The 12,517-nt window shown below is 31.2% G+C and overlaps 1 protein-coding gene across 1 annotated transcript; it reads left to right on the top strand.

Annotated features, from left to right (window-relative positions):
- The first annotated feature begins 1,977 nt into the window (after positions 1 to 1,977).
- On the top strand, positions 1,978 to 7,821 carry LOC124533980 (putative inorganic phosphate cotransporter). Its single transcript, XM_047109563.1, has 10 exons — positions 1,978 to 2,158; positions 3,114 to 3,376; positions 3,595 to 3,780; positions 4,326 to 4,464; positions 4,642 to 4,865; positions 5,736 to 5,885; positions 6,310 to 6,442; positions 6,606 to 6,727; positions 7,014 to 7,133; positions 7,536 to 7,821. The coding sequence occupies exons 1-10, from the start codon at positions 2,092 to 2,094 to the stop codon at positions 7,737 to 7,739; spliced, it is 1,608 nt and encodes a 535-aa protein (XP_046965519.1). The 5' UTR covers positions 1,978 to 2,091; the 3' UTR covers positions 7,740 to 7,821.
- The last annotated feature ends 4,696 nt before the right edge of the window (positions 7,822 to 12,517 follow it).

Raw genomic sequence — 12,517 nt, forward strand, 5'->3', positions numbered from 1 at the left:
TCAGGTTGGACAGAGGCAAATAAAATCTGTGCCCTGATTTCTGGTGATTGTGGTTAAGACACTAAAGAGAGAGAACACGAGTGCATTATAGTAAAATAATTGTTGAACTACAACCATCACAGAGATTTTGATGTAACTTTTAAGTTAATTAAAAAAGGGCCTCTATTATCAAGTAAGGCTAAATCATCTATTGAAATATCACTTCAACATAATGGAATGTGGTCACCATCAGCCATAGACAATGGCATTGTAAGAAACATTAACCATTCCTTACATCGTCAATGCGCCACCAACCTTGGGAACTAAGATGCACAGCGTAACCCTTCAAACTGGAACACAACATTATTGCGTACTGTTGTTTAGCGGTGGAATATCTAATGAGTGGGTGGTACCTACCCAGACTGGCTTGCACGAAGCCCTACCACCAAGAAAATATAATAAAATAAACATAGACTTTATTTTTCTGTTTTATTTATTCAGTTGGAAAACAAGTACTACTAAAATATCTAAATAAACAGATGACATAAACAAAACAATAACGATTCCATATAAATATATTAGTAAATACAAAATCTAACCGCAATTAAGTAAAAAGATACCAGAATAAAAATTATATACATATAAGCAATTTATACAACAATAGCAAAGCTTTAGTAACGTTACAGATAGAAATAAGAGGCGATAACAAAAAATTACACGATCACAAATATAGAAAATAAGGTTATTCTAATATTCATTTTCTACTAAAACTTTTTATATATATATACAAGCTAATTTCCTGACTTGGTGATATGCGAACTTTATCCGGGTCCGATCTAAGCCTGATTAGTCTCTGGCTCATGAAGTCTGGTGCGATTAGTGCCACATCTTGGTGGACCAAGTTTGGCTCAAGATTTTAATCCTCTTTTTGTAAAACTTTACTTCCGTTAAACACTGCCATAGTTTTGAATTGTTAATAGAAGGCTTTCTCTGTGTCCAAAGAAGCAAATAAATTTAATAAGTTTATTACAATTATGAATGAAAATTTCACTACAATAGGTTCTCTCTCACTTGCTGATGAAACCTTGATAGGATGAGCATGATGATGATAGGGGCTCCTACTTAATTGTTACAGCTTGCTTATTCTCACAACATTATGTATACTCATAGTAACATTGAACACTTTCATAAAATCGGTGATAATCATTATATGTACACAAGAAGTAAAGATAAATTTAAAACGCCCCATTGCCGACTACGCAAAGGCAATAAGTCTTCCTTGGGGCAAGGTATCCGTTTTTATACCGAAATTCCGCAGACATTTTTAACTTTGCCGTTTCATAAACTCAAAAAATTTTTAAAAACTATATTGAATAAAAAGACATATAACTCAATACAAGATTAAATAGACGATAAAATAACATGGAATTAATAATTATTGTTCACTGGCTAGGCCGGATATATTATATACATATAAAATTATAATAAAATAAAATAACTGTATTTTTAAAAGCCTACTTAAATAAAGTATACTTTGTTTTTTTTATTATTATTTTGACACCATATATTCCCCTCCCCCCTTCACCTGAGTAATAGCACTTTTGTGTTTGCCTTTAAATAAGTAACAATCCAAGCACAAGTGACATAACATCTCTGTTCTTAAGTTTGGTGGCTCATTGCATGTATGATATCATGATTAATGTTTGTATTGTGCCCCATATAAAACGTGATTCCATCAAATTTGAATACGAATGAAACCACGAAGCAGAGCTAGTTACTTAATAAATTCGAAGGTTAAAACTCATTTGTTAATGAGTCAATCTTTACGCATTTTGGAATTTCAAACAAAGAGAAACAGATAGTCAATAAACCACAACCTAAATTACTTTAGGTTTTTAAATACTAAATAAACCACCTATAGATACAGCTATGTAAACAAAAAATACGATAAATGATAGTAAAGTATTTATTCATGATAACAGTGTTATGTATTAAAAGGATGCTGCTGTACCAGTAGACAAGGAAATAAGTAATGATAATCATAATTCATTTCTCAAAGGCAATTGCTAAAGCAAATTCGAACGATACTACGACATTATTGTAAATGAAATAATGAAAGTTAAGGATAATGAACCTAGTTCACAAATTAATGTTGTGGATGGTGACAGTGACTTTAAAGGTAACTATACGTTTGATCTGATTTTAAATTTGGAAGTGTTTGAATATAAAACTTACTACTAGTTTTTGAAACGTTTATCTAAGTCAATAAAAATTTGATAATCTGAATTATTATTGGTTGATATCAATTGATGACGCCATATTCAACCAATGACAGTTCAATTAAACTTTTTAACTCTTAACCAGCGTTTCAGAAACTGGAGGTAAGTCAGCCTTTAAAGGGATTATTTTTAAGGATTTTTCAGTTGTGACATAGATAGTAATTTTTTATTGATAAATAATGCCTATCTAGTCCTTTTTTTGAAAAATCTGCGTGCATGCATTCTTACATAATTGTAACTGATACTCGTAATCATTTTGACAGCGATTTTAAATCAAGCTGATGATTACGTAACTGATTACGTCACAATAGTATTTAATATAAATATATTTGAAATTGGATCTTAAAAACTTTGTCTTTGCAAATGATTAAAAACAAATTATTTTTTATCAGACTTTACTTAATTTTAGGAAATACCTTGTATCTTATATGTATGTTGTAATCAGTTTTGTTATGCTACTGTTTATGGTGTGTTGGTATATCATTTTAAAACTGTAACACATTCCGTAGTTTCTTTAGATAAAAATATTTGACTTAGTTGTATTGAAATACAATGTATCAAATAAATGAATACATTTTTGTAAAACTATTTATAGATTTTTATAAAATTAATTCCAGTGGTCAAAATTTGATTATGTAATAAAAATATTTTAGTTCTATCATTTATTTATTTTTACTGAATTATGTGAATCAATTTGTAAATCACAATGAGATTTGCGATGCATGGTTCCATCAATAATATTATAAGTAGTAAAATAAGCTCAAAAAATTTTTTTTTCTTTCGGAATAAAAGGAGCTCTGCTTATTCATAGTCCCTTATTGTACTTTAATTTTATTAACTTTGTATGTACTTTAGTTTCAGGATGGGGTTATAGGCATCAACAATGCTTAATTTTATTCTTTTGCTTAACAACTGCATACAGTATGAGAGCTTGTATGGGCGTGGCTTTGGTGGCCATGGTGAATCCAAATGTAGATACAGAATCATTAGTAACAAATCAATCATTATTAGAAATTAATGGGAATGGAAGTAGTTTAAATCCTTTTAATGACAATAATCCTTCAATGGATGATGTGAAAGCTGGAGGATTTCTTCATTCACTTCTCTTGATACCGCCTGTAAGTATAACCAAAAAAGACAATTTATTCAACAATTTATTCCCTTTTAAGTACAAAATACATTCATTGTTTTATAATCATACAGTTAGTTATTCGACCTTCCAGAAAACATAATATACTTCTGATATTAGATCTTTATCTTATCATCAATTTATATCTAAATTTTATCTGTGCGTCTTTAAAAATTCTAATTTATTTTAACAATGGGTTTGTTTCAGTATCCCAAATTTGATTGGAAGAAGAAGACACAGGACTATGTTCTATCTTCCTTCTTTATGGGTTACATGCTGCTGCAAATACCTGCAGGACAATTGGCTCATTTTTTTGGAGCTAGATATTTACTCACTAGTGCTCTCTTAATTAACTGTGTAATGTCTTTCTGCTTACCTTGGGCTTCATTCTACGTAAGTATTCCTTATAAAAATTAGTATAAAATTTATAGTCCATTATTTAAGCTACGCATTTTAAGGAAGGCGTTGTTTGCTGTAAATGGACTTTTATAATGATCTTAAGTATTAGATTTTATGTTAATTTTTAAAAGCATTTTTTGTGTTCTTTATTAAGCCCTAATAAATAAATTCAACCTTAATCCTTCTTTTTATACTTTTCTCATTAGGGTACTCAATAGGGTACTCTGTAATCTTCATAATTTAAATACATACAATTTATGTATGTAACGTATTTAATGTGGGATCTGCCTTATTAGAATTCTACTGAGACTTCTCTCAAGTTGTAGGGTCAGACCCAGGGCTCGGTTCAAAAGACAAAGGGTGAAACTTTATATTGAATAACTTAGACAATAATTAGCAGAGTAAAGCCAAAAATTAGAGGTTAACACTCAATATTGGGTAGCGAAGGGCTTCGTGACAAAATTTTGTTAATTATGCAAATTGGTGCTACAATTTAGTAATTGCTCACAAAGATAGAAATAAAATGCTTTAAATTGTAGGGAGGATGGATATTGACATCTATATTCAGAATGATTCAAGGGTTGAGTCAGGCCTGTGTAATACCGGGCATGCATACAATGTTCGGAAAATGGACTACATTAGAAGAAAGGGGGCGACTTGCTGGATTAGCGTATGGAGGTATAATCTTTTGTAACAATTGTAGTCATTTATAAGACATGAGTATTTCTTCTGAAATCTATCTTATTTTTGAACTTGTCGTTGGGTTTTGACAATCAATGATTTCGAGTGCGATGTTTTACAATTGCCAACAATGTTGTGCCTTAAAATGATTAATTTAATGAAATTTAATTACAGGTCAAGCTCTCGGTGCGGTATTAGGATTACCGATAACAGGATTCATTGCATCATCGCCATTGGGATGGCCAGGAATCTTTCGGTTCTATGGAATCCTCTCAGGAATAGTTGGTGGTGTAATCTGGGCCCTAGGAGCTAACAGCCCTGCGGAACACCCCAAAATATCAGTGGCTGAACGGAAATATATTGAAGAGAGCATAGGGCATACTGGAATGAATAAAAAGGTTGGAGTCTTTGATAAGAAACTACTATAATAAGTAATAACAAAAAGGGTAATACTTGGTGGTAGGGCTTTGTGCAAGCCCGCCTGGGTAGGTACCACCCACTCATCAGATATTCTACCGCTAAACAACAGTACGCAGTATGGTTATGTTGCGGTTTGAAGGGTGAGTGAGCCAGTGTAACTACAGGTACAAGGGACATAACATCTTAGTTCTCAAGGTTGGTGGTGCATTGACGATGTAAGGAATAGTTAATATTTCTATCAGCGTCATTGTCTATGGGTGATTGTGAACACTTACCATCAGGTGGCTCATATGCTCGTCCGCCAACCTATTCCATAAAAAGGGGTAAAACATGATACATGCATTTGCATACTACTGCATTGAATACTTGTATTTTATGAATGCAAGTTTAATAAAAATAGATTGGATTTTTAGAAATGAACCAGTATTGATCTTATTCCAATATCTACCAAAATGTTTCTAAGGATTTAAACTAAAATGTTGTTTCCAAAATTACACAACTTTTACGGATGAATTGCGAAATTGATGCTTTTCAATTTCGAAATTTCTTACTTTATCTTGTGTTTACCACTAGTGTTTAATTAGTAATGCTTAAGATTATGATTGTCATATTAATTTTGGTTTGACGGGGTAACAACAACAATACTCAGTATTGTGTTCTAATTTTAATTGTGTTGTACCATATGTTAGGTGACAAAGTCCCCTAAGGTTTTGTAGCGCATAGGTGTTTGAAGAGATAGTAAATTAATATTTCTGGCCAATTTTTAGAACAGTTTCTTTTAAACAAAATAAATGGTGTACCACAGCACGCAGTTGATAATCGTCTTTAATGACAATTTATTATTATAGAAACTTAAAGTGCCGTGGGGTTCAATTCTTCGATCACGAGGATTGTATGCGATAGTGATTGCACACGTGGGTCAAACCTGGGGTCAACTCACACTGTATTCCGAAGTTCCTGCGTATATGGATAAAGTTATGGGAGTGAACATAAAAGCTGTGAGTAAAAATTAAATATTACTGTCATTTTCACCTTATCGTCTATAATTTTTTAAATTTACACAATGAGTAAATTTTGAAAATTTTTATTTTTCATATAATCGGGTGACATAAATAATAGAAATTGTACGCATTTTATTGAAAAAGACAATTCGTTGATATTTCAAGATCAATTTTATACAAAATACATTTACAGTATACCAATCTTTTCGACGAATTTCTTTATAGGTAATATTATTCAGATTTCTTAAACCCAAAGTCTGTTAATGAACTGGTACCTATTCCATGAATTTCTGTAGAATAGAATAAGGCCTCATTTCAATCCGTGATTGTGGAAATAATTAATCCTTCCATCATGATTGACTTAGGATAATATAAATAATATTACATGATAGTAATCATTCGAAATAAATATCATTTTCAGAATGGTGTCCTGACAGCTTTACCATTCCTCATGATGTGGTTTGCAAATTTCTTCTTCAGCTGGTTTACTGATATGCTCATCGTGAAGAAAATTCTCAGCGTTAGGAATACGAGAAAATTAGCTAATAGCTTAGGTAATTAATTCTTTAATATTTTCTGTAAACGTACTATTATATTTTTTAAAATAGCTAATAGCTTAGGTAATGAAGTCTTTAATATTTTTTGTAAACGTACTCTTACATTTTAATAAGAATTCAATAATTTTTGTTCTACTTTATTATATATTTATAATTTCAGGAAGCGTACCGGCTGCGATAGGACTTATTGCTTTGGCATATGCTCCTAAGAATATTTACGTGGTGGAAATTATATTAATACTGATCTGCGCTTTTAAAATTTCATGTCACGTCGGTTTTCAGGTAAGTTAGAACGAAATACGTTGAACAATATACTCTGCAAATTGCTATACTAATGAACGTGCAACATTTTAGGATAATTATTATATACAATTTGGTTTTCGAAATAGTCGTTAAAAATAAACGAAATTTGGAACAGTGTGAAATATATTTAATACAATGTTTGAAACTAAACGAATATTTGTTACATTTTATTATAATTTTAAATTCCAATTGTAAGTTATTTAGGCAAAGTAAATTCTTGGTATGCAGATATGTTTTACTTTGGTTAATTTCTTTTATTTTCCAGATCAATCACATCGATATATCAAGTAACTTCTCTGGGACTATGATGAGCATCAGTAACTTCGTATCCAATTCTTTCGGTGTCCTCGCACCAGTTGTGGCTGGCTCTATCTTAACAGACGTGGTAAGAAATTGTGACATGCAAAATATATAACACTTGCTGTGCCCGCGACCTTGTACGTGTTTGAATTGAACACAAAGAAAGAAAGAAAGAAAATATTTTTGTAGCCTAAGTTAACTTACCTTACCTTGTTATATCAGTTATCTATCAATAACAATCCTGTCAAAATTGGCCCAGCCTTTCAAGTGTAAAAAATTATATTATTTGGTATATTTATCGTGTACACATACATAAGCATTGATTTAAAAAGGTTTATTATAATATTACAAACTGACATTCCAATTTTAGTATATGTATAGACTTTTTTAGTAATAGTAATTTCTGATGTTTTTGACTCTTTGTAAATAAAGCTCGGAACAAACACGCTGATGGAAACTATTAATCTATAATCTACATTATTTTCAGACTAACCCAATCCTGTGGCGAAAAGTATTCTTCGTATCAGCTGGTCTGTACTTCTTTACTAATCTAATGTATGTGATCCTCTGTACTGCTGAGAAGGCTGAATGGGATAATCCTCCAGAAGACGATAAAGATGTAGAAGACTCGAAAGAACTGGAACCCATGGTCAGCGAAAAGAATACAAATCTTACGAATGGGGAAACATAGTAATAATCATTGAATATTCCTTTTAAAAATGTTATATCCCATGAAACATTATTTATTAACATAAGAATTAAAAACATTAAATTCTTAAATATGTACGAATATGAACTAAAACTGATTACTGTATAAATCTTGACCACGTGGAATGGTGGCAAGAATGCTACCAGCATTTCCCCGTTGAATCGCAATTCCGATCCTCTGGGCAAAAACAAACCAGCCCTCCTGTCAGTGAAGGCAATGAGGAGAGGTGTTCTACTTTTGATGAGGTTTTTTGCACCACTACTCCAAGTGCCAGGTGTTTCGACAGCAAATGGAACAAAAAAGTAATTTGATATAAGACACGAATATTTAGATATTCATTTGTAAGATCTACAAAATTAACGATACTTTAATTCTTTTGATTATATTAATTGTGACTAAATTTTATTATATTTAAATTTGTATCCTAAGCTAATGTTGACGGCAATCATGAAATAAAAAAAATTCGGTTCGAAATATGTTTTGTCTCAAAAGATTTACATTTAAATTACACTTACGGAAAATTTAAAACATTTAGTAGAAAAGTTAAGGCGAATAGGAATCTTACATGATACGATTAATATTGTAATAACCTAATAATATCAGTATGGTGTAAACATGGATGGCATTTTGTGATGTAAATGCAGGGTAGTTTACTAAAAAAATATAGTACAGACTGCTGTTGTTGTTTTTGTTGGGTTATGGCCTCCTCTCTCATTGTGGAGAAGGCTCGGAACATACACCACGCTGTTGCGAGTTGGTGGAAAGCATATGTGGCAGATTTTCGATGACATTAAACACATGCAGTTTTACTCACGATGTTTTCTTTCACCAATGAGCAGGAGATGATTTATAAACACAAAATAAGCACGAGAATATTAAATGGTGCTTGCCTGCGTTTAAACCCGCAATCATCTGTTAAGATGTACGTGCTCTAACTAGTGGCCCATCTTAGCTCTCAAATAAATATATATTCCGTGAAGAAAATAACGATAAGTAAGGAAGGTGACAATTATTAAATCTATCAGATGGTTTTAAATTAGTATGCCTTTCTGATTTTTCTGATAATGTATGGTATATAATGTGTGCAGTTATTCATGATAATGCTTATAATTTATGTCATAATAAATATATGTATATGTATGTAAATAAGTATTAAATCAATATTTTAGTAGTCATTTCATAAGTCTATCTATGTATATAATCTATACGTGATATTGTGTTATATTAATTATATATTTGTTTATTTACAGTTAATATAAAATTTTATTCAATTGTAAGAAGAATTTGAGATTTTTCAGAAATTGTCTTGATTCTTTTTGTATTTGTAGATTTGAATTAGGTTTATTCGTTTTGTTTCTTCTCTTTGTAGTAGGCGTTAAGTATATTAAAATAGTGTCTATAAGTTTGTTTTGTGTTTAATATTCCTAGTTCCTTAGACCCAATTCCTCTAACTTCATCAAAAGAATTTTGTGGCTAACAGTGAATGCCTTAATGTTGTCTTAAATTTTCGCGAATATTACACATTTAAATAAAACTAGTTATAACGGATTTTAATCGCGTATATTAATTATTTTGGACATCCCGACGTTTCGAGCACTTTACAGCGTTCGTGGTCACGGGCAGACAGTCTACCCGTGACAAACAAAATAATCAATACACGCGATTTAAATCCGTTATAACTAGTTTTATTTAAGTGAATGCCTTTTTTACATAATATATAAATATTCCTAAAGCTATTTTCCTTTTATCAATGATGAATCTTAAATTTATCACTAGAACAACAGCTGAACAGTATTTGATTTAGATCTGAAGCCATATTGTTTTTTGTAAAAATAATTCAGAATTGAGCTAACAATAGTTACTAGTTAAACACAAGTTATAAAGGGATTATAACTAAAAACAGTAAAGGCTGTCAATTTCCCACTGTTGGGCTAAGGCCTCCTCTTCCATTAAGGAGAAGGTTTGGAACATATTCCATCACGCTGTTCCAATGCGGGTTGGTGGAATGCACATGTGACAGAATTTCGATGAAATAAGACACATGCAGGTTTCCTCGCGATGTTTTCCTTCACCACCGAGCTCGAGATGAATTATGAACATAAATTAAGCACCTATACATATATATAGATATATATAGTGGTGCTTGTCTGGGTTTGAACCTGCAGTCATCGGTTAAGATGCACGCGATCTAACCACTGTTATGTATAAAGCAATAAGACTTAATCATTTGAATGAGTAAGATAAATGTTAATTCTTAAATAATAACCCCACAAAAACCAATCGCTTGAAACGATAATGCTCTTCTGTAAGAGGTTATACTAAACAGCAAATTTCGACGTTGTTTTGCGCATACAATGTAGCTCATATATCAAAAGTTTAATGGAATTCGAGCTCCAGTAAACATTATTCACGATTCTCGCCATGGCCAAGCTAGAGTGAGATCGATATCAACAAAATTGGATTTAAGAAAAAAAACTGCGAAAACGTTCAATACACCGTATTTTTGGGAAAGAATTTCATCACTTCTTTTGTTTACTTTCATGTAAATTTTACAGAAAGAGTTACATTTCCATAGATATAACAATAAAAAAGAAGACTATTAAAAGCAAATTATGCAATAAAATTTACTTTTTTAAAGTGAAGAGTGATTATAAATCAAGGATTTAAAATTTGAAAGCAGTTGATACCAGTTGTCATACTTTCGGGGCCCGACTTTCTAGTTCCAGTTTAAATGAAACATCTCAGTTCCTAAGTTTAGCAGTGCATCAGTGAAGTTGATGGGCAGGGTTACCATTTACACATCAGAGCCGTTTGTATGTGTGCCTAAATATATAATAAAAAATTAATAAAAAAACACTCTTTCATAAAAAAAAATATTACACATTAAATTTTTTAGCACACAAAATATTCAAATTACAAAACTTTCGTTAATTAAAAAATTACCTCGGAGATGAAGAAGATTAACGATCGAGTTAAAAGGTCAGTAAAATATAGAAAACGATAAATTGTTTCGGACAACGGAATTTCATTAAAAGGTTAAAAGGCACCTCGGAAATTTTGCGGCGCCCATAACGTGGGTTATGGGTTTTTAGACAACGTTTATATAATGTATTTTTCAAAACACTAAGTAGATCATCTTGGTTCGTTTGACAGCACACATAGCTGTGGTAATATGTTCCAAATATTTTAAATAACATAAACCACCTGGCGACGTCAAATTTGAATGGAAAAATTTTCGAGGCATATTTTACTTCGTTCAAGGGATATAGCTTAAGGTTTTAAGATTACGTTTTTGTTACATATACAAAGTTATGTTAATTGAATATGAAATTTCACTCCTAGATATTTTCTTCAACATTAATTTGCTTTTAAATATCGTCAGGCGCTTTTTTTTAAAACTTGATTATCTAGCTAAGGTGCTACTCAAAAGATACTCAAATGTACAATCGGGGTAAGAAAAAGTTCGTCACCTTAAGATCTATTTTCGTGTGAGCGATAATCTGCTTTACCGATCTAGAATGACAAATTGCGTCGCAATAATTTGTTGTTTGGATTTAAAAGTCAGTAAGAGTTTAAGACTTGATAAAGGAATGAATTTGAAATCTGACGAAGGTTTTCTTACTCTGACTGTACAAGCAAGATCACACTCATGATCTGTCTCGGAAACCAGCAAAATGAAATCGGACTCAAGACCAGCGCCTTTAACAGTCGCTATTGCATTTGACAATAGCTTATTGTAATATGAAATAAAAAATAAATTAAAAATTTCAGAAACCCCCGCCACAAAAAACATAAGCTACCTTTAAAAAGTAAAAAATAATAAAAGAAAATTAATCCTAAAGTACCTATATGCATAAGTATGTATTAATATTAAAAAAAAAAACTTCGCGTTGGGGGACCGCACCTAATTAATTAGTGTCACATGCTTACGTATCTCATCTTTTATATAACACTTAATATTATTTTGTACAATAGCGCTCGGTCCCCCAACGCGAATTTTTTTTTTTAATTTTAATTCATAATTATGCATATAGGTACTTTAGGATTAATTTTCTTTTATTATTTTTTACTTTTTAAAGGTAGCTTATGTTTTTTGTGGCGGGGGTTTCTGAAATTTTTAATTTATTTTTTATTTTATACTTTTTAAAGGTAAGCATCTCTATAATATCTCTGGTTAAGTTGTAAATACGTTGGTTCTTGTTGATTTAAAACATATAAGTTAAGATTACATTTTAAGGTCAATCTTGTTCTTTTTTATTTTAGTTACTAATTAATTTTTTTTGTTTCTTAATAATTTTTTTTTATCTAATAATTTTATTTAATTATTAATTAATGTTTTTTGTGATGTACAAGTCATAACATTTCATTTGATACCCCAATTGAGCATATTTGCAGACATTCGGTTTTTCTTCCCCACTTTAACCCCCCATAACTTTTAAACGGCTAAACCGATTTTCATCAAACATGTCTAAGAACACTCGCCCGTAAAACACCTATAATACAAAAAAACTAAATTGAAATCGGTTCATTCGTTCGGGAGCTATGATGCCACAGACAGACAGACACACAGACAGACAGACACGTCAAACTTATAACACCCCTCTTATGCTTATAGTTTCGCTATAAGTCTAAATGGATGGATATGGATATGGATATCAAATGATATCAATATATCCATAAAGCGCCATTTTGTAGAGGCAGCCATCTTGGATTTTAAATTTTTCATACCTAATAGTATTTCACTAGTCAAGCCCTTTCAT

The sequence above is a fragment of the Vanessa cardui genome, chromosome 12 (assembly GCF_905220365.1).
Source record: "Vanessa cardui chromosome 12, ilVanCard2.1, whole genome shotgun sequence".
NCBI classification, from domain to species: Eukaryota; Metazoa; Arthropoda; class Insecta; order Lepidoptera; family Nymphalidae; genus Vanessa; species Vanessa cardui.

Coding starts and splice junctions, on each gene's coding strand:
- LOC124533980 (XM_047109563.1), top strand. CDS start 2,092: ATGAAAGTTAAGGATAATGAACCTAGTTCACAAATTAATGTTGTGGAT. Junction 3,781..4,325: donor TACCTTGGGCTTCATTCTAC/GTAAGTATTCCT, acceptor TTTAAATTGTAG/GGAGGATGGATATTGACATC. Junction 4,465..4,641: donor TGCTGGATTAGCGTATGGAG/GTATAATCTTTT, acceptor ATTTAATTACAG/GTCAAGCTCTCGGTGCGGTA.